This window comes from Scyliorhinus torazame, chromosome 13 (genome assembly GCF_047496885.1).
Source record: "Scyliorhinus torazame isolate Kashiwa2021f chromosome 13, sScyTor2.1, whole genome shotgun sequence".
Lineage (NCBI taxonomy): Eukaryota > Metazoa > Chordata > Chondrichthyes > Carcharhiniformes > Scyliorhinidae > Scyliorhinus > Scyliorhinus torazame.
This window is the reverse complement of record NC_092719.1, coordinates 29,890,142-29,913,548: the sequence shown is the minus strand read 5'-3', so window position 1 is coordinate 29,913,548 and position 23,407 is coordinate 29,890,142. Positions and strand designations below refer to the sequence as shown.

At 45.9% G+C, this 23,407-nt stretch overlaps 1 protein-coding gene across 1 annotated transcript in view; it reads right to left on the bottom strand.

Moving 5' to 3' along the window:
• Positions 1–13,904: 13,904 nt before the first annotated feature.
• Positions 13,905–23,407, bottom strand: part of LOC140387675 (galactose-specific lectin nattectin-like) — a 222,775-nt gene continuing 213,272 nt past the window's right edge. The window contains exons 3-5 of the mRNA XM_072470869.1: positions 15,294–15,434; positions 15,103–15,208; positions 13,905–14,112 (exon numbers count right to left, since the gene is read on the bottom strand). Of these exons, the coding sequence (XP_072326970.1) occupies positions 14,033–14,112; positions 15,103–15,208; positions 15,294–15,434 (327 nt within the window). The 3' untranslated portion in view covers positions 13,905–14,032. The remainder of the gene's footprint in view (positions 14,113–15,102; positions 15,209–15,293; positions 15,435–23,407) is intronic.

Genomic DNA, 23,407 nt, shown 5'->3' with positions numbered 1-23,407 from the left:
GAGAATCTCGCCGCACACAATTATAATCTTTATTGCTGTCACAAGTCGGCTTACGTTACCACCGCAACGAAGTTACTGTGAAAATTGTCATGATATTCAAGTGAACATCACAGCACATACACACATACATAATGATAGACAGAGCAACGGATCAATTAGCACACATAACACGACAGCCAATCACAGACAAGAGCAGACACAGTAAAAAAACAAGAAACACGACACTTCCTGGGCAGTCCATCAGGAGACAGCACAGGGCAAGGACCTCAAAGCAAGACACTCACACAGTCACCATGTGCTGAGTAACATGTTTGTTATATAAATAGTTTAAAGGAATAAACCTGCGTTGTACCAATCGCAATTGCGTTGCTTCGTCTGTATCTCAGAGCACCCAACACATCATGGTACCAGAAGTGAATCAAAACCTACCCACAAATCTGCTATCCTGCGCCATGGACACCGTCAACACACCGCAGCCGTTGCAAGTCGCTGGGAACCTCGGCGTAAATTGGAAGTTGTTAAACCAGCGCTTCAAACTCTTTATGGAAGCCAACAAAAAACAGGGCGCCTCGGACAAAACAAAGATCGCCATCCTCCTCTCCACCGCAGGTCAGCACGCCATCTATGTCTACAACTCCCTGGTGTTCGCGGAAGGCGAGGACAAATCTAAATATGACACGGTCCTCCTCAAGCTCGACCAACACTTCAACGTTGAGGTCAACGAGAGCTTCGAGAGGTATGTCTTCCAGCAGCGCCTGCAAGGTAAGGATGAGCTCTTTCAGTCCTTCCTGACGCACCTCCGCATACTCACGCAGTCCTGCGGTTACAACACCACCTCAGAGTCCATGATCCAGGACCAGATCGTTTTTGGGGTTGCCTCCAGCAGCCTACGCCAGCAGCTTCTAAAAATAAAAGGCCTGACCTTAGCATCTGCAGTTGAAGCCTGTGTCCTGCACGCGAACGCGACTAGCCGCTATGCCCAATTTCAGGCGACCGAATCGGCGCGGAGGGGGTCCTACGCGACCGGATCAGCGAGCCAGGTGCCCCACGAGGCTGAACGGGTCCAGGCGATCGAGTTTCTCCCGGCCCGGACAAGGGCGGCTGTTTCGTGCCCTTTTCGAGGCCTCCCTTGCTTGTGCGCGACAAAACCTACGGCAACACTGAGGGACGTGATGCGCAGGCGCGCTCGATGCAAGACCGAACTGCGCATGCGCAGTGGCGTAACGAACGCCATGACATCACGACGTGCGGCAACTGTGGAGCTGCACATTTAAAAGGGCAATGTCCTGCAAAAACCCGACAATGCCTACGCTGTGGCAGGATGGGCCACTACGCTGCCTACTGTCGAGCGGCTCAACCTGTTGATCTTCCACATCTCCGACAACCACGCAGGAACGTGCAGACCATTCGGCCTCCACATTACGACATCCAAACCGATGACACAGATGACCAAGACGCCTTCCGGGTTGCGGTCATTGATGGGAACCGGGTCAACACCATCAATCCGGGCGATGAATGGTGTGTCACCCTGACGGTCAACCGATCACCGATCACTTTCCGCCTGGACACTGGCGCCTCCTCCAACCTCATATCATGGTCAGCCTTCTACGCCATGAAGGTCAGACCACTAATCAGGCCATCCCGGTGCAGGATGGTCGACTACAACGGGAACGTTATCCCGGCTATGGGATCCTGCCAGCTCCAGGTGACACACAACACACACACGGCCACACTCTCGTTCGAGATAGTCGGCTCATCGAAGGACTCCCTGCTGGGCCCACAGGCATGCAAGGCTCTCCACCTCGTGCAACGAGTCCACTCTCTCTCTCCAGACGGCACATCTGACTTCCCGGATGCAGAGTTCCAATCGCTCCTCGCCCACAACCAGGAGGCATTCGAAGGCATGGGAACACTACCATACACTTACCGAATTCGCCTCAAACCGGACGCCATCCCGGTCATTCACGCACCTCGCAGGGTTCCTGCGCCACTTAAAGACCACCTCAAGCAGCAGCTGCAGGATCTCCAGGACCAAGGGGTCCTATCCAGGGTCACAGAGCCCACGCCGTGGGTCAGCTCCATGGTGTGTGTCAAGAAGCCCTCCGGCGAGCTCTGCATCTGTATTGACCCCAAAGACCTCAATAATAATATCATGAGGGAACATTATCCCATACCCAAACGGGAGGAGATCACCAGTGAAATGGCCCAGGCGAAAACATTTACGAAGCTGGATGCTTCTAAGGGGTTTTGGCAGATCCAACTCGATCCCTCCTGCCGAAAGCTATGCACCTTCAACACCCCTTTCGGCAGGTTCTGCTACAACCGGATGCCATTTGGCATCATCTCGGCATCCGAGGTCTTTCATAGGACCATGGAGCAGATGATGGAAGGCATCGAAGGGGTGCGGGTATATGTGGACGACGTAATCATCTGGTCCACCACACCACAGGAGCACATACATCGTCTCCAACGCGTTTTTGCCCGCATACAGGAAAACGGCCTGCGCCTCAACCGAGCCAAGTGTTCCTTTGACCAGACAGAGTTGAAGTTCCTGGGGGACCATATCTCCCGGTCAGGGGTCCGTCCGGATGCAGATAAGGTGAGCGCCATCACAGCCATGCTGCAGCTGGCCGACAAGAAAGCAGTGCTACGCTTCCTTGGCATGGTCAACTTCCTGGGGAAGTTCATTCCCAACCTTGCCTCCCACACGACGGCTCTGTGCCACCTCGTCAAAAAGTCCACAGAGTTCCAGTGGCAACACACACACCAGCTGGAATGGGAGGAGCTCAAACTCAAACTCACCACTGCACCGGTATTGGCGTTCTTTGACACGTCTCGTGCCACCAAAATCTCAACTGATGCCAGCCAATCCGGCATTGGAGCAGTGCTCCTGCAGAGGGATGACACGGCATCATGGGCCCCAGTTGCCTATGCATCGCGAGCCATGACCCCCACAGAGCAGCGCTACGCGCAGATCGAAAAGGAGTGCCTGGGCTTGCTAACCGGTTTAGACAAGTTCCACGATTATGTATATGGTCTTCCCCGGTTCACTGTCGAAACTGACCACCACCCCCTGGTCAGCATAATAAACAAGGACCTGAACGAGATGACCCCTCGCCTCCAGTGCATCCTACTTAAACTCAGGAGATACGACTTCCAACTGGTCTACACTCCAGGGAAGGACCTCATCGTTGCGGATGCCCTATCCAGAGCAGTGAGCACGCCGCCAGATGCGGAAGGGTTCGCATGTCAGGTCGAGGCACAGGTGGCTTTCACAGTGGCAAATCTGCCAGCTGACGACTCCAGTCTGGCCCTTATTCGCCGAGAGACTTCGGCCGACCCCCTTCTACAGCGTGTGATGCGCCACATGACAGGAGGGTGGCTCAAAGGGCAGTGCCCGCAGTTCTACAACGTCTGAGACGACCTGGCCGTCATTGATGGCGTCCTTCTGAAGCTGGACCGGATTGTGATTCCGCACAGCTTGCGCAAGCTGGTTCTCGACCAACTACACGAAGGCCACTTGGGGGTCGAGAAGTGCAGACGGAGGGCCCGAGAGGCGGTATACTGGCCGGGCATCAGTGACGATATTGCCAACATGGTGCTCAACTGTACAACCTGCCAAAGGTTTCAGCCGGCGCAACCTCCTGAAACGCTTCTGCCCCATGAGCTGGTGATGTCCCCCTGGGCGAAGGTGGGTGTGGACCTGTTTCACGCGCTCAGCAGGGACTATGTCATCATCGTTGACTACTTCTCCAACTACCCAGAAGTCATACGCCTGCAGGATTTGACATTGTCTGCCGTCATCAGGGCCTGCGAGGACACCTTTGCTCGCCACGGCATTCCGATGACTGTCATGTCGGACAATGGGCCCTGTTTCGCCAGCCAGGAATGGTCATTGTTTGCTGCCTCGTATGGCTTCACTCACGTGACGTCCAGCCCTCTGCATCCCCAGTCCAATGGAAAGGCGGAGAAGGGCGTTCACATTGCCAAGCGGCTCCTCTGCAAGGCTGCTGCTGCCGGGTCGGACTTCTGCCTCGCCCTGCTGGCCTATTGCTCGGCCCCACTAGCCACTGGCCCCTCACCAGCACAGCTGCTGATAGGCCACGCCATCAAGACCACTGTGCCTTCCATCCTGGCACCAACAATAGACCATACTCCGGTACTGCATAGGATGCAACTGCAGCGCGGTCGGCAGAAGAGGTTGTACGACATACGGGCGACTGATCTTCCCTCCCTGGCCCCTGGAGACAACGTCTGCATCCACCTACCAGAAGGTGGCTGGTTAGCACCTGCCGAAGTTCTCCGACGTGTGGCTCCCCGCTCGTTCCTGGTACGCATGCCTGATGGATCAGTGCGTAGGCGCAATCGCCGGGCTCTTCGCCTACTTCCATGCTCGCAACAAGACCTTACACTGACGCCGTGTCCTCCTGTGGTTCCTGATAGCGATTTCGTGGAGCTGCCATATACCATGCCACTTCCGTCGCCGCCCGTGGCCAGGCCCGCACCTCAGCCGGTGATTCCCAACTCACCCTTGAGGCGGTCAACCCGAATTCATCGCCCACCTACTAGACTGAACTTATGAGACTGTTTACACGTTGAACTCATACAACCACTGTTTTAACATGTCTATGTTCTTCTTGTTACAGGCATTCGTTTTATCGTTCCACATTTCCACATTTTTTTTTGTTATGGTACAACCTCGTTAGTATGTCACACCCGACATCGCCCCTTGTATATAGTTAAGCCCCATGCACTTGCTGTAAATATTACACACACACACATTTAGCTGCACTCAGTACACATTTCTATTTACAACCACGTAGGCACATAATGTTGTAAAAAAGGGGGGATGTCATGATATTCAAGTGAACATCACAGCACATACACACATACATAATGATAGACAGAGCAACGGACCAATTAGTACACATAACATGACAGCTAATCACAGACAAGAGCATACACAGTACAAAACAAGAAACACGACACTTCCTGGGCAGTCCATCAGAAGACGGCACAGGGCAAATACCTCAAAGCCAGACACTCACACAGTCACCACGTGCTGAGTGCCAACTTTGTTATATAAATAGTTTAAAGGAATAAAACTGCGTTGTACCAATCGCAACCGCGTTGGTTCGTCTGTATCTCAGAGCACCCAACACTTCAAAAATCTCCTAGTCGGCACACTCCGGCGCCTGTTCGGCTACACTGAGGGAGAATTCAGAATGTCCAATTCACCGAACAAGCACGTTATTTGGGACTTGTGGGAGGAAACCGGAGCACCCGGAGGAAACCCACGCAGAAATGGGGAGAACGTGCAGACTCCGCACAGACAGTGACCCAAGCAGGAATCGAACCTGGGACCCTGGAGCTGTGAAGCAACAGTGCTAACCACTGTGCTACCGTGCTGCCCATGTATTGCATTCGTAATGAGGAACCTATGTAGATAATTTGAGCGTCATTGCACTTTCTGCGATGGCCACTTTGAAATGTTTTGCAATGTTCGTTCAGATATCTTACGAATAAATTATATTTCTAAGAAAAAATTGACAGATGATGGGGAGATTTATGGAACCTTCTCCTTCCATTAGTTGTTGAATTATCCATCCCAGTTCACGACTGGATGTGGCGGGACTGCAGAACTTTGACCTGAGCTGTTTTCTCCTATTTCACCTGTATTTGGGCCTGTGTTGCAGTTTCACCTGTTTGGCTCCTCATTTCTAGGCCTGTCTGGTGCTGCTCCTGACCTGCTCTCCTGCAATCCTCATTCAATCAGGTTGTCCCCTGACTTGATGATTCTGGTAGAGTGGGGAATATGCTCGACCATGAGGTTACTGATTGTAATTGAATGCAATTCTGCTCCAGCTAATAGCCCACAGTGTCCCCTGGATGCCCAGAATAGAGCTGCCAGATCTGGCCCGAATCTATCCCGTTAAGCATGGGGGTAGTGTCACACGGTGATGCTCTGTGCAAAGGCAGGACTTCATTTCCAGAAGGAATGTTGATGCACGATCAATTACAATTAAATACGAGGTAGTAACATAACTGAAGGCTTTAATAGACTAGAACTGTTCCCCAGCAGCTTTGGTACAGAATGAGGGCTGCTGGGACGGCACCGGTTCTTATACCCCGCCTGTCAGGGCAGAGCTACATACCAAACAGCCAATGGTAAACTCCTAGGTTTAACCAATGGTCTTCAGCCTCTCGGGTACTGCAATACCTGATAATACCACAAATGTGTTGTGGTCACTCCTACCAATACTGCTGGGGACAGATTCACCCACAACAGGTAGGTTGGTGGGGACGAGGTCAAAAAGGTTTTTCCCTCGTGTTGGTTCTTTCACCACCTGATACAGGCACAACCTGGCAGGTATGTCCTTCAGGATTCGGTCAGTAGTGGTACCACTGAGTTATCCCTGGTGATAAATGTTGATGTTCCATCACCCAGAGTACATTCTGTGCCCTTGTTTCCCTCAAGTGTTTCTTCCCAATGGTGTTCAACATGGAGGAGCCCTGATTCATTAGCTGAACAAGGGGTGGGGAATAGGTGCTAATCATCAGGAGGTTTCCTTGTCCGTGTGGAGAATTCCACCGCTACTTCACTCAAAGCCATTCCACACGGGCAAGCAGGCAGGGCCTGAACATTAAAGATACAGTAAGTGTGGGACTATACTAAAAACGGCTGATATCAGACACGTGGAGAGATGGTGGTCCATGTATTCCATGTTTGTTGTCAAAGCTGAATTTAAAACATTGGTTAACATATTAAATAAACTAAATGTATTGCACGCTTAGAAATTAAACTGATATTGTCTTCATCGACAGTGTTTTATGGCTATCTCCTGATGGCAGTAGCATCAGGCCTCATTGCAGCCTTGGTCCAAACATGGACTAAAAAGAGCTGAATTCCAGTGACGAAGTGAGAGTCACCGCCCTGACATTAAGGCAGCATTTAAACAAGTACGAAATCAAGAGACCGCAGCAAAATGAAGGCAATGGGAAATCTCTCCACTGGTTGGAGCCGTTCCTATTGAGAAAAGAAGATTGGGACTTCCGGGTGCGGCTATGCAGAGCTAGGTCGCATATTCGGTAGCTCCCGCTTGGAACGGACTTTTGGGCTCTTTTACAGGGCTCCCACGGCATTTGTTTGACATTTCCCAGTGTGGGAAGAAGACTGCAGCATTCCCCTGACAGTGTCCTCCAGGAATGTTATGTCTTTAGGCTACCAGACCCGGCAGAAACAGTAAAGGATTTGGCTTTGGCTGCAGGTTTAGACAAAAGCCTCTTCCAGCATGCAGGCGGGGGAAGGGCAAGCTTAAAGCTGCAATCTGACTTGACTCTATCAAAGGTGAATTCTAGCGGCAGAGGGAACAACTGTGAAAAGATCTACCAAGGCCATTGAAGAAGCAGGGACGAGACGTCCGGTGGCGGCCATGGAGGAGTAGGTCGCGCATTCGGCAGCTCCCGTCTGGAACTGACTCTCAGACCTTTTTCAGGAGTTTCCATAGACTTTTTAAACGGACCAGAAGTGTAACGGCCAAAGGAGCGGCACTGGAGCAACGGGAGAAGTGAGGGAAAGAAAACAAAATGGCGGCGGCCAGGGACAAAGGGGAGCTGCAGGAGTTCATCAAGCGCTGCTTCGAGGAGCAGCGCGAGAAGATGCACAAGGAAATGTTGGCGCCTATGCTTTCGGCAATTGAAGGACTCGGGATCACCCAGAAGGTCCACGAAGCTAAGATCCAGGAGGGACAGAAAAGAGTCAGTCAGAACGAGGACGAGCTCGTGGGCCTGGCGGTGAGAGTGGAGCAGAACGAGGCGCTACACAAGAGGTGGGCGGGAAGACTCGAAGACCTGGAGAACAGGTCGAGGAGAAAGAATCTGCGAATCCTGGTCTCCCTGAGGGAATGGAGGGGGCTGATACCGGGGCATACGCGAGCACGATGCTCGAGGCGATAATGGGCACGAAGGCCCCTTCGAGGGTGCTGGATGGGGCACATCGGGTGCTGGCGAAGAAGCCCCAGGCAAATGAGCCGCCAAGGGCGATGGTGGTGAGGTTCCACTGGTTCACGGACAGAGAGTGGGTCCTGAGATGGGCCAAGAAGGAGCGGAGCAGTAAGTGGGACAATGCAGAGATCCGAATAAACCCGGACTGGAGCACGGAGGTTGCAAAGCGGAGAGCGGGTTTCAACCGGGCCAAAGCGGCGTTGTACCAGAAAGAAGTGAAATTCGGAATGCTGCAGCCAGCGCGACTGTGGGTCACATACAAGGGCCAACACTATTACTTCGAAATGCCTGAAGAGGCGTGGACCTTTGTACAAGCCTAAAAGTTGGACTCTAACTGAGGGTTTGTGAGGGTGGGGGGGATGTTCGAGGTTTGATGTGTGATGGTTGTATATTGGGGGTCAATCACGCGCAGGAAATGTTACATGGGCTGGGGGAGAGAGAGACAAGGCCGCGACAGGAGCTGCACCAGAGGGGGCTGAGCGGGCTTTGGAATGCGCGGGGTGTTTTCCCGCGCGCGGCAAGAAAGGCGGGAAGGGGAACGAAGGAATGCATATGGATTGGGAGACTCCCACGCGGGGAGGTCAATGGGACAGCGGGGGAAGCCGGGGTCAGCAGGCGTCAGCTGACTTACGGGAGTGACATGGGGGAAGCAAAAAAGCTAGACAGGGGTCTAGCGGGGGGGAGGGGAGGGGGGGGAAGTGGGGGGGAAAAAGGGTTGCTGCTGCACTGGCCAAAAGGGAATGGGACACAGAAGAGGTAGTCGGGACGGGGATCACCCCTCTGGGGGACTGGAGGGTGAGGGAGGCGTGGACACGGGACTGGCCAAGAAACGGAGATGGCTAGTCGGCGGGGCGTGGGGGGCGGGTGAGAGCCCCTTCAACCCGGCTGATAACGTGGAACGTGAGGGGCCTGAATGGGTCGGTGAAGAGGGCTCGAGTGTTCGCGCACTTAAAGGGACTGAAGGCGGACGTGGCCATGCTCCAAGAGACACACCTGAAGGTGGCGGACCAGGTCAGGTTAAGAAAGGGATGGGTAGGACAGGTATTCCACTCGGGACTGGACGTGAAGAATAGAGGGGTGGCAATATTGGTGGGAAAGCGGGTGTCATTTGAGGCCAAGACTATTGTAGTGGACAATGGAGGGCGATATGTAATGGTGAGCGGTAGGCTGCAAGGGACGTGGGTGGTGTTGGTAAACGTATACGCCCTGAACTGGGATGATGCAGGATTCATGAAGCGCATGTTGGGGCGCATTCCGGACCTGGAGATAGGAGGCCTGATAATGGGAGGGTCTTCAATACAGTGTTGGATCCAGCACTGGACCGCTCCAAATCAAGGACTGGAAAGAGGCCGGCGGCGGCCAAGGTACTTAGGGGGTTTATGGATCAGATGGGGGGAGTGGACCCATGGAGGTTTGCAAGGCCGCAGGCCAGGGAATTTTCTTTCTTCTCCCATGTACACAAAGCCTACTCCCGGATAGATTTCTTTGTTCTGGGTAGGGCGCTCATCCCGAGGGTGGAGGGGACGGAGTATTCGGCTATAGCCGTTTCGGACCATGCCCCACACTGGGTGGAACTGGAGCTGGGAGAGGAGAGGGACCAAAGCCCGTTGTGGCGGCTGGATGTGGGACTGCTGGCAGACGAGGTGGTGTGTGGGAAGGGGAGGGGGTGTATCGAAAGGTACTTGGAGGCCAACGACAACGGGGAGGTGCGGGTGGGGGTGGTATGGGAGGCGTTGAAGGCGGTGATCAGGGGCGAGCTAATTTCCATTAGGGCTCATAGGGAGAAGACAGAGGGTATGGAAAGGGAGAGGTTAGTGGGGAGATTTTGAGAGTGGACAGGAGATACGCAGAGGCCCCGGAGGAAAGATTACTTGGGGAAAGACGACGGCTCCAGACGGAGTTTGACCTGTTGACCACAGGGAAGGCGGAGGCACAGTGGAGGAAAGTGCAGGGGGCGACCTACGAGTATGGGGAAAAGGCTAGTCGGATGCTGGCACACCAGCTCCGTAAGAGGATGGCAGCGAGGGAAATAGGGGGAGTCAAAGATGGAAGGGGAGCCACGGTTCGGAGTGCGACGAAAATAAACGAGGTATTCAAGGCCTTTTATGAAGAGCTGTACAGATCACAGCCCCCAGCGGGGGAAGAGGGGATGAGACGATTCCTAGATCAGCTGAGATTCCCGAGGGTGGAGGAGCAAGAGGTGGCTGGTTTGGGAGCACCAATTGGGTTGGAGGAGCTGAGCAAGGGTTTGGGGAGCATGCAGGCGGGGAAGGCCCCGGGACCGGACGGATTCCCGGTGGAGTTCTACAGGAGGTACGCAGACCTGTTGGCCCCGCTACTGGTGAGGACCTTTAATGAGGCAAGAGAGGAGAGGACCCTGCCCCCGACAATGTCGGAAGCGACAATTTCTTTGATCCTAAAGCGGGACAAGGACCCACTGCAATGTGGATCGTACAAGCCGATCTCGCTCCTCAATGTGGATGCTAAGTTGCTGGCAAAAGTGCTGGCCACAAGGATCGAGGACTGTGTCCCGGGGGTAATCCACGAGGACCATACGGGATTTGTAAAGGGCAGGCAACTAAACACCAATGTGCGGCGGCTCTTAAACGTGATAATGATGCCATCGGAGGAGGGAGAGGCGGAGATAGTGGCAGCTATGGACGCAGAGAAGGCCTTCGACCGAGTAGAGTGGGAGTACCTCTGGGAGGTGCTGCGCAGGTTTTGGTTCGGGGTAGGGTTCATCAATTGGGTTAAGCTCCTTTACAGAGCCCCGATGGCAAGTGTAGTGACGAACCGGCGGAGGTCGGAGTACTTTCGACTGTACCGAGGGATGAGGCAGGGGTGCCCCCTGTCCCCCCGTTGTTCGCATTGGCGATCGAACCATTGGCCATGTCATTGAGGGAGTGTAATAAATGGAAGGGGGTGGTCCGAGGGGGAGAAGAGCACCAGGTGTCGCTATATGCAGATGACCTGTTGCTGTACGTGGCGGATCCAATGGAGGGGATGGTGGAGGTCATGCAGACTCTAAGGGAGTTTGGGGAGTTTTGGGGCTATAAGCTCAATGTAGGGAAGAGTGATCTCTTTGTATTACCGGCGGAGGACCAAGAAAGAGGGATAGGGGACCTACCGCTGAGGAGGGCGGAGGGGAACCTTCGGTATCTGGGGATGCAGATAGCCAGGAGTTGGGGGACCCTACATAAACTGAATCTGACGAGGTTGGTGGAGCAAATGGAGGAGGATTTCAAAAGATGGGACATGTTACCGCTCTCGCTGGCGGGTAGAGTGCAGTCTGTCAAAATGGTGGTCCTTCCGAGGTTTCTGTTTGTGTTTCAGTGCCTTCCCATCGTGATCACTAAGGCCTTTTTTAAGAGAGTAGGCAGGAGTATTATGGGGTTTGTGTGGGCGAATAAGACCCCGGGAGTAAGGAGAGGGTTCCTGGGGAGCTACTACTGGGCAGCAAATGTGGCGATGATCCGCAAGTGGGTTATGGAGGGAGAGGGTGTGGCATGGAAGAGGATGGAGATGGCGTCCTGTAAAGGAACAAGCCTGGGGCGTTGGTGACGGCACCGCTGCCGCTCTCGCCGACAAAGTATGCCACGAGCCCGGTGGTGGCCACAACGCTAAGGATCTGGGGCCAGTGGAGACGGCACCGGGGTGCAATGGGAGCATCGGTGTGGTCCCCGATCAGGGGTAACCACCGGTTTGTCCCGGGGAAGATGGACGGGGGGTTCCAGAGCTGGCATCGGGCGGGGATTGGAAGAATGGGGTACCTGTTCATCGACGGGACGTTTGCGAGCCTAGGGGCACTGGTGGAGAAGTTTGAGTTACCCCCGGGAAATGCCTTTAGATATATGCAGGTGAGGGCTTTTGTGAGGCGACAGGTGAGGGAATTCCCGTTGCTCCCGGCACAAGAAGTTCAAGATAGGGTGATCTCGGGTGTATGGGTCGGGGAGGGCAAGGTGTCGGAAATACACCAGGAGTTGAAAGAAGAAGGGGAAGCGCTGGTAGAAGAGTTGAAGGGTAAATGGGAGGAGGAGCTGGGGGAGGAGATCGAGGAAGGTCTGTGGGCTGATGCCCTAGGTAGGGTTAATTCTTCCTCCTCGTGTGCCAGGCTCAGCCTGATACAATTTAAGGTGGTCCACAGAGCGCACTTGACGGGGACGAGGTTGAATAGATTCTTTGGGGTAGAGGACAGATGTGGAAGGTGCTCAGGGAGTCCGGCGAACCATGTCCATATGTTTTGGTCATGCCCGGCACTGGAGGGATTCTGGAGAGGAGTGGCGGGAGCAATATCTCAGGTGGTGAAAGTCCGGGTCAAGCCAAGCTGGGGGCTAGCAATATTTGGAGTAGTGGATGAACCGGGAGTGCAGGAGGCGAAAGAGGCCGGCATTCTGGCCTTTGCGTCCCTCGTAGCCCGGCGAAGGATCTTGCTAATGTGGAAGGAGGCGAAGCCCCCCAGCCTGGCGGCCTGGATAAATGATATGGCTGGGTTCATAAAGTTGGAGAGGATTAAGTTCGCCTTGAGAGGGTCTGCGCAGGGGTTCTACAGGCGGTGGCAACCGTTCCTAGACTATCTCGCGGAGCGTTAGAGGAAGGTCGGTCAGCAGCAGCAGCAACCTTGGGCGGGGGGGGGGGGGGGGGGGGGGAACGTCCTGGGAGGGGGGGGAGAGGGGGGACTGCCTGGGAGGGTGGATGAGCAAGAGATAACATGAAGGGTTGGGGAAACTGGCACGTACGGGTGAGGGCCAGTGTACAAAGCTGTGTAAATATATCATTTTGCCATGTATATATCTTGCTCTGCGCGATATCTCGTTTTATTTTGTTATGGGGGGGGGTTATTGTTTGTAAGGGAGAAAAATTGTGTTAAAAAACTTCAATAAATATATATTTTTTAAAAGAGACAGGAACATGGGGTGTAGTTGCTGGAGGCCAAGCATATCCTCCGCAAGCAGGACTTTGCTGCAGGAGTTAGTGTCGTCGGCCCAACCAACTCCATGACCTTCCCTCCACGATAAGGTCAGAAGTTTGATAATTGTATCGAGTTTGTGTGGTTCGAGACTCTCAGATACTGAAGTACTTCCTGCCTGGATGCAGAGAAACCTGGACAACATTCAGACTTGAGCTCACAAGTAATAAGTAACGTTCGTGCCAAGCAAGTTCTGTCAGCGACAAGAGATAATCTAACAATCTGCCCTTGATGTTCATATCCCCACGATCAATAGTCTGGGGGTTATGATTGATCAGGAATTTAACTGATTCAGCCATGTAAACACAGGCCAGAGGCCGGGAATTATGCAGTGACTAATTCACCTCCTGACTTCCCAAAGCCTGTCCATCATCTACAAGGCACAAGTCAGGAGTGTGATGGATACTCCCCACTTGCCTGGATGAGTGAGGCTACAATAACACTCAAGAAGCTCAACACTATCCAGGACACCACGGCAACATTGTGCACCATCTACAAGATGTACTGTAATGACTCACCACGGCTCCTTTGGCAGCATCTCCCAAACCTGTGACCTGTCCCGCCTACAAGAACAAGGGCAGCAAATACAACAGAACACTGCCACCTGCAAGTTCCCCCTCCAAGCCACACAGCCATCCTGACTTGGAACTATATAGTTGTTGCTTCACTGTCACTAGATCAAAACCCCAGAACTCCCTCCCTATCGCCAGATGGACTCCAGCAGTTGAAGAAGGTGCCTCACCATCAGCACCTTCTCAAAGAGGAATACATTTGGATCTTGCCAGCAATGCTCACTTCACATGAATGAATTTAAAAAACATCCAAGTCTGTGCTGTCTTCCTCCCCAATGTAATATTGAGTGAAGAGGTGGGTAGGAAGTGACAATGGGACAGGAAGGCTGCTATAAACTAGACTCACACATCAAACACACAGCTCATGATGCAATTGTATTTATTATTGACTGAGAGACTAAGAACAGTCACAGAGGCAGTAACTGTGTCACAAACAAATCAAAAACTGAATCCAGTCCTGGACAGGATCACGGAGCATCACCAGATTCCTCTAGGAACAGGACAGCTTTTGGGAGCAAATGAAAGGATATTTGAGACGACAACTTTCATCATTCCAGCCAATTGTTTTCTCTGGAGAAAGAAAGAAAGATTGAATTCAGTGAAGTGAGCAGCTTATTGGCTTATTGTTCTCATTCTTTCTGTTTTGAGAGTGTCAATGATCTTTTCATTTTAACCATCTCTTAATCCATGAGTAACTTTGTAAATAACCTGTCACTGAAACCTGAAAACCTGGCGATATTCAGTGTGGGTTTGGACAGTTCCTGAGTGAAGATGCGGAGTTTACCCTGGGTGGGATTCTCCTGTGTGGGTGGACAGCACGGCCTCACCACCAGGGGTTAAACTGTCTCCTTCCCCATTGCACAGACTTCACACAATTGGAACATTCCCAATTAGAATTCAGCTTTCCAATATCTGTCTGGGTGACGTTATCTTCAATCTGGGAATTGAATCCTGCAGATCCCACAGAGACGGACAATTGAGCAGAAGGAGAAACTTTAGTGTCACTCCCAGTGACCGTTCCTTTATCCACAGCATGTCGCCCATGTACTTTCCCCCAGGAAACAGTTTTACCTGGAAGATAACTGCCAGTGGGGCAGGAAATAGAGATCAGTCAACGTCTAAAACCCAGCCACATGGGGCAGCACGGTAGCACAAGTGGCTAGCACTGTGGCTTCACAGCGCCAGGGTCCCAGGTTCCACTCCCCGCTGGGTCACACTGTCTGTGCGGAGTCTGCAAGTTCTCCCCGTGTCTGCGTGGGTTTCCTTCCGGGTGCTCGGGTTTCCTCCCACAGTCCAAAGACGTGCAAGTTAGGTGGATTGGCCATGATAAATTGCCCTTAGTGACCAAAAAAAAATGTTATAAGGGGTTATTGGGTTCCGGGGATAGAGTTGAAGTGAGGGCTTAAGTGGGTCGGTGCAGACTCGATGGGCTGAATGGCCTCCTTCTGCACTGTATGTTCTATGTTCAATGTTCTATGGAGCCCATTCAGAATCTCATCCACTGATCCATTTGTTTGGAATTATTTTCCTCTAAGATACCATTAAACAACAGCAACTTACTGTCTGCAATCTGCACACAGTCCTCATTTCCTCCGTTATTGGGTTCACCCGAATACCACTTTGTAAAATCTGTTGGAGAATCATCAATCCAAACATGAATCCCCTCCTGTGGAAATATAAAATCATCTCATTTAAAAATGTATAATTTGTTCACCGTTAAGAATGTGACACAACAATTCAAGAAACCTTACCGTCTTGATGTCGTTCAAACCAATCCAAGTAGTAATATGTTTTTCCTTTACTTTAGGTATTATGCTTATCATGATGTCAAACTGTTCCTTGCAGTGGATGGAGGCAAGATGGCTGCCTGGAGCCAGGTTTTGACAATGCGCCTTTAAAGAAAAATTGCTCGTTACCTTTTTACATTGAACATCTTCAATTGTTTTGTTCCAATATGATTAACGTTGAAACTTTTGCAACATTCTTTTGCAGGATGTGAATAATAAAACTACAACCTCCTGCTATATGTCCATTGTAGGAGCGTTTTCAGAGGTGGAGCATTGAGCTGGCTTTCACGTCGGGGATCTCCCTCTTAACTACGGCTCAGCTGACACTTAGACTCACGGAGACAGCAACTCTGGTAAAGATTTTCTTTATTTGCCAATATACGATGGGAGAGCAATTGGGGCATGTGACTCTACCTTTAAGGTTCAATAATTATACAAGTTCCAAAAATCAGTAGCCCAGCCTTAGCTGGGCTTGATCCAATCATTGTGGCTATACACTACATACATTGACCAATAAAATTGCATTTGGGTAACCTGGGGCTGTGTGACCAGCTTGTGCACCTGTGGGGCCTTACTCATGGTGTTCTGATGTTTCCCAGACCCTTCTTATCCACTGTCCTTGATGCTTTGTCCTCTTTATCTAACTTCTATCTCTGAATGGTACTTTTGTCTCATTAAGGCTGTTTGGAGCTGGGGTTAAGGAATATCTCTGCCGAGCAGAGTAGCCTGCATTTTGGGTGGATCTGTTCTTCCCAGGAATGATGTTAAGTCTGGTTGGTTTAAAGACCATCATGCTTTGCGTGCAGTTCACTATTCCCAGTGCCCACACCCAGAAGTGTGTTGTCTGCTACTCAGCTTTATGTTTTTCCGTTACTGATCCTGTCGGCCTTGTTCATTTAACAATCTAAGTACAGAAGTGTATGCTGAATTATATAATACTGTGTTCAAACATTTATCAATCTAAGTATAGAGATGTATGCTGAATTATATACTACTGTGTTCAAACATTTATCAATCTAAGTATAGAGATGTATGCTGAATTATATAATACTGTGTTCAAACATTTATCAATCTAAGTATAGAGATGTATGCTGAATTATATAATACTGTGTTCAAACATTTATCAATCTAAGTACAGAGATGTATGCTGAGTTATATACTAGTGTGTTCAAACATTTATCAATCTAAGTATAGAGATGTATGCTGAGTTATATACTACTGTGTTCAAACATTTATCAATCTAGGTATAGAGATGTATGCTGAGTTATATACTACTGTGTTCAAACATTTATCAATCTAGGTATAGAGATGTATGCTGAGTTATATACTACTTTGTTCAAACATTTATCAATCTAAGTATAGAGATGTATGCTGAGTTATATACTACTGTGTTCAAACATTTATCAATCTAAGTATAGAGATGTATGCTGTGTTATATACTACTGTGTTCAAACATTTATCAATCTAGGTATAGAGATGTATGCTGAGTTATATACTACTGTGTTCAAACATTTATCAATCTAAGTATAGAGATGTATGCTGAGTTATATACTACTGTGTTCAAACATTTATCAATCTAAGTATAGAGATGTATGCTGAGTTATATACTACTGTGTTCAAACATTTATCAATCTAAGTATAGTGATGTATGCTGAGTTATATACTACTGTGTTCAAACATTTATCAATCTAAGTATAGAGATGTATGCTGAGTTATATACTACTGTGTTCAAACATTTATCAATCTAAGCATAGAGATGTATGCTGAGTTATATAATACTGTGTTCAAACATTTATCAATCTCAGTATAGAGATGTATGCTGAGTTATATACTACTGTGTTCAAACATTTATCAATCTAAGTATAGAGATGTATGCTGAGTTATATACTACTGTGTTCAAACATTTATCAATCTAAGTATAGAGATGTATGCTGAGTTATATACTACTGTGTTCAAACATTTATCAATCTAAGTATAGAGATGTATGCTGAGTTATATACTACTGTGTTCAAACATTTATCAATCTAGGTATAGAGATGTATGCTGAGTTATATAATACTGTGTTCAAACATTTATCAATCTAAGTATAGAAATGTATGCTGAGTTATATACTACTGTGTTCAAACATTTATCAATCTAAGTATAGAGATGTATGCTGAGTTATATACTACTGTGTTCAAACATTTATCAATCGAAGTATAGAAATGTATGCTGAGTTATATACTACTGTGTTCAAACATTTATCAATCTAGGTATAGAGATGTATGCTGAGTTATATACTACTGTGTTCAAACATTTATCAATCTAAGTATAGAAATGTATGCTGAGTTATATACTACTGTGTTCAAACATTTATCAATCTAAGTATAGTGATGTATGCTGAGTTATATAATACTGTGTTCAAACATTTATCAATCTAGGTATAGAGATGTATGCTGAGTTATATACTACTGTGTTCAAACATTTATCAATCTAAGTATAGAGATGTATGCTGAGTTATATACTACTGTGTTCAAACATTTATCAATCTAAGTATAGAGATGTATGCTGAGTTATGTACTACTGTGTTCAAACATTTATCAATCTAAGTATAGAGATGTATGCTGAATTATATACTACTGTGTTCAAACATTTATCAATCTAAGTATAGAGATGTATGCTGAGTTATGTACTACTGTGTTCAAACATTTATCAATCTAAGTATAGTGATATATGCTGAGTTATATACTACTGTGTTCAAACATTTATCAATCTAAGTATAGAGATGTATACTGAGTTATATACTACTGTGTTCAAACATTTATCAATCTAAGTATAGAGATGTATGCTGAGTTATATACTACTGTGTTCAAACATTCATCAATCTAAGTATAGAGATGTATGCTGAGTTATATACGACTGTGTTCAAACATTTATCAATCTAAGTATAGAGATGTCTGCTGAGTTATATAATACTGTGTTCAAACATTTATCAATCTAAGTATCGAGATGTATGCTGAGTTATATAATACTGTGTTCAAACATTTATCAATCAAAGTATCGAGATGTATGCTGAGTTATATACTACTGTGTTCAAACATTTATCAATCTAAGTATAGAGATGTATGCTGAGTTATATACTACTGTGTTCAAACATTTATCAATCTAAGTATAGAGATGTATGCTGAGTTATATAATACTGTGTTCAAACATTTATCAATCTAAGTATAGAGATGTATGCTGAGTTATATACCACTGTGTTCAAACATGTATCAATCTAAGTATAGAGATGTATGCTGAGTTATATACCACTGTGTTCAAACATGTATCAATCTAAGTATAGAGATGTATGCTGAGTTATATACCACTGTGTTCAAACATGTATCAATCTAAGTATAGAGATGTATGCTGAGTTATATACCACTGTGTTCAAACATGTATCAATCTAAGTATAGAGATGTATGCTGAGTTATATACCACTGTGTTCAAACATTTATCAATCTAAGTATAGAGATGTATGCTGAGTTATATACTACTGTGTTCAAACATTTATCAATCTAAGTATAGAGATGTATGCTGAATTATATAATACTGTGTTCAAACATTTATCAATCTAAGTATAGAGATGTATGCTGAGTTATATACAACTGTGTTCAAACATGTATCAATCTAAGTATAGAGAGGTATGCTGAGTTATATACCACTGTGTTCAAACATGTATCAATCTAAGTATAGAGATGTATGCTGAGTTATATACCACTGTGTTCAAACATGTATCAATCTAAGTATAGAGATGTATGCTGAGTTATATACCACTGTGTTCAAACATGTATCAATCTAAGTATAGAGATGTATGCTGAGTTATATACCACTGTGTTCAAACATTTATCAATCTAAGTATAGAGATGTATGCTGAGTTATATACTACTGTGTTCAAACATTTATCAATCTAAGTATAGAGATGTATGCTGAGTTATATACCACTGTGTTCAAACATTTATCAATCTAAGTATAGAGATGTATGCTGAGTTATGTACTACTGTGTTCAAACATTTATCAATCTAAGTATAGAGATGTATGCTGAGTTATATAATACAGTGTTCAAACATTTATCAATCTAAGTATAGAGATGTATGCTGAGTTATATACTACTGTGTTCAAACATTTATCAATCTAAGTATAGAGATGTATGCTGAGTTATGTACTACTGTGTTCAAACATTTATCAATCCAAGTATAGAGATGTATGCTGAGTTATGTACTACTGTGTTCAAACATTTATCAATCTAAGTATAGAGATGTTGCTGAGTTATATACTACTGTGTTCAAACATTTATCAATCTAAGTATAGAGATGTATGCTGAGTTATATACTACTGTGTTCAAACATTTATCAATCTAAGTATAGAGATGTATGCTGAGTTATATACTACTGTGTTCAAACATTTATCAATCTAAGTATAGAGATGTATGCTGAGTTATATACTACTGTGTTCAAACATTTATCAATCTAAGTATAGAGATGTATGCTGAGTTATATACCACTGTGTTCAAACATTTATCAATCTAAGTATAGAGATGTATGCTGAGTTATATAATACTGTGTTCAAACATTTATCAATCTAAGTATAGAGATGTATGCTGAGTTATATACTACTGTGTTCAAACATTTATCAATCTAAGTATAGAGATGTATGCTGAGTTATGTACTACTGTGTTCAAACATTTATCAATCTAAGTATACAGATGTATGCTGAGTTATATAATACTGTGTTCAAACATTTATCAATCTAAGTATAGAGATGTATGCTGAGTTATATACTACTGTGTTCAAACATTTATCAATCTAAGTATAGAGATGTATGCTGAGTTATGTACTACTGTGTTCAAACATTTATCAATCTAAGTATAGAGATGTATGCTGAGTTATGTACTACTGTGTTCAAACATTTATCAATCTAAGTATAGAGATGTATGCTGAGTTATGCACTACTGTGTTCAAACATTTATCAATCTAAGTATAGAGATGTTGCTGAGTTATGTACTACTGTGTTCAAACATTTATCAATCTAAGTATAGAAATGTATGCTGAGTTATATACTACTGTGTTCAAACATTTATCAATCTAAGTATAGAGATGTATGCTGTGTTATATACTACTGTGTTCAAACATTTATCAATCTAGGTATAGAGATGTATGCTGAGTTATATACTACTGTGTTCAAACATTTATCAATCTAAGTATAGAGATGTATGCTGAGTTATATACTACTGTGTTCAAACATTTATCAATCTAAGTATAGAGATGTATGCTGAGTTATATACTACTGTGTTCAAACATTTATCAATCTAAGTATAGTGATGTATGCTGAGTTATATACTACTGTGTTCAAACATTTATCAATCTAAGTATAGAGATGTATGCTGAGTTATATACTACTGTGTTCAAACATTTATCAATCTAAGCATAGAGATGTATGCTGAGTTATATAATACTGTGTTCAAACATTTATCAATCTCAGTATAGAGATGTATGCTGAGTTATATACTACTGTGTTCAAACATTTATCAATCTAAGTATAGAGATGTATGCTGAGTTATATACTACTGTGTTCAAACATTTATCAATCTAAGTATAGAGATGTATGCTGAGTTATATACTACTGTGTTCAAACATTTATCAATCTAAGTATAGAGATGTATGCTGAGTTATATACTACTGTGTTCAAACATTTATCAATCTAGGTATAGAGATGTATGCTGAGTTATATAATACTGTGTTCAAACATTTATCAATCTAAGTATAGAAATGTATGCTGAGTTATATACTACTGTGTTCAAACATTTATCAATCTAAGTATAGAGATGTATGCTGAGTTATATACTACTGTGTTCAAACATTTATCAATCGAAGTATAGAAATGTATGCTGAGTTATATACTACTGTGTTCAAACATTTATCAATCTAGGTATAGAGATGTATGCTGAGTTATATACTACTGTGTTCAAACATTTATCAATCTAAGTATAGAAATGTATGCTGAGTTATATACTACTGTGTTCAAACATTTATCAATCTAAGTATAGTGATGTATGCTGAGTTATATAATACTGTGTTCAAACATTTATCAATCTAGGTATAGAGATGTATGCTGAGTTATATACTACTGTGTTCAAACATTTATCAATCTAAGTATAGAGATGTATGCTGAGTTATATACTACTGTGTTCAAACATTTATCAATCTAAGTATAGAGATGTATGCTGAGTTATGTACTACTGTGTTCAAACATTTATCAATCTAAGTATAGAGATGTATGCTGAATTATATACTACTGTGTTCAAACATTTATCAATCTAAGTATAGAGATGTATGCTGAGTTATGTACTACTGTGTTCAAACATTTATCAATCTAAGTATAGTGATATATGCTGAGTTATATACTACTGTGTTCAAACATTTATCAATCTAAGTATAGAGATGTATACTGAGTTATATACTACTGTGTTCAAACATTTATCAATCTAAGTATAGAGATGTATGCTGAGTTATATACTACTGTGTTCAAACATTCATCAATCTAAGTATAGAGATGTATGCTGAGTTATATACGACTGTGTTCAAACATTTATCAATCTAAGTATAGAGATGTCTGCTGAGTTATATAATACTGTGTTCAAACATTTATCAATCTAAGTATCGAGATGTATGCTGAGTTATATAATACTGTGTTCAAACATTTATCAATCAAAGTATCGAGATGTATGCTGAGTTATATACTACTGTGTTCAAACATTTATCAATCTAAGTATAGAGATGTATGCTGAGTTATATACTACTGTGTTCAAACATTTATCAATCTAAGTATAGAGATGTATGCTGAGTTATATAATACTGTGTTCAAACATTTATCAATCTAAGTATAGAGATGTATGCTGAGTTATATACCACTGTGTTCAAACATGTATCAATCTAAGTATAGAGATGTATGCTGAGTTATATACCACTGTGTTCAAACATGTATCAATCTAAGTATAGAGATGTATGCTGAGTTATATACCACTGTGTTCAAACATGTATCAATCTAAGTATAGAGATGTATGCTGAGTTATATACCACTGTGTTCAAACATTTATCAATCTAAGTATAGAGATGTATGTGTCATGATATTCAAACACACACATCATGATGGACACACTAACAGGCAAATCAGAGTACACAACACCACAACCAATCACAGACAAGAACACCAACCACATAAAAAGCACGAGCACGACACCTGGAGGTCAGTAGGTCTGGGGAGAAGGAAGCATGAAAGAGCTGTTGAAACACCACAAGCAGGGAGCCCCCCACGTGCAGAGTGCAAAGACCAAGTTGTAAATAGCAAGTTTAAATAAACAAGTGTTGTACCATATGCAACTGTGTTGGCTCTTCTGTGTGTTAGAACACCCAACACCACATGGTACAGGAGTGGATCGATACCTGCCTACCAACCTGCCATTCTGGACATGGACCACACCGGCAAACCGCAGCCGATGCAAGTCACGGGGAACCTAGGCACCAACTGGAAGCTCTACAGGCAGCGATTTGACCTGTACATCCGTGCCACCGAAAAACAGAATGTCTCGGATGATTCGAAGATTGCAATGCTCCTCTTCTACGCAGGCCCCCACCCAAATGATGTCTTTAATTCACTGGTGTTCGAGGAAGGCGAAAACCAGGCCAAATATGACACGGTCATCCTCAAAATGGACCAGCACTTTCAAACTGAAGTAAACGAAACTTTCGAAAGATACATCTTTCAGCAACGCCTGCAAGGTAAGGAGGAGCTTTTTCAACCCTTTTTGACGCACCTCCGGATTCTGGCGCAGTCCTGCGGTTACGGCACCACCACAGAGTCCATGATCAGGGACCAGATTGTTTTTGGCGTTGCCTCCAGTGGCCTACGCCAGCAGCTTCTTAAAATAAAGAGCCTCACCTTAGCGTCTGCTGTGGAAGCCTGTGTCCTCCATGAAAATGCGACCTGCCGTTTTGCCCGATTTCAGGCGTCCGAGTTGGCACGGAGGGGGTCCCCAGCCGTCGAATCGGCAAGCCAGGCCG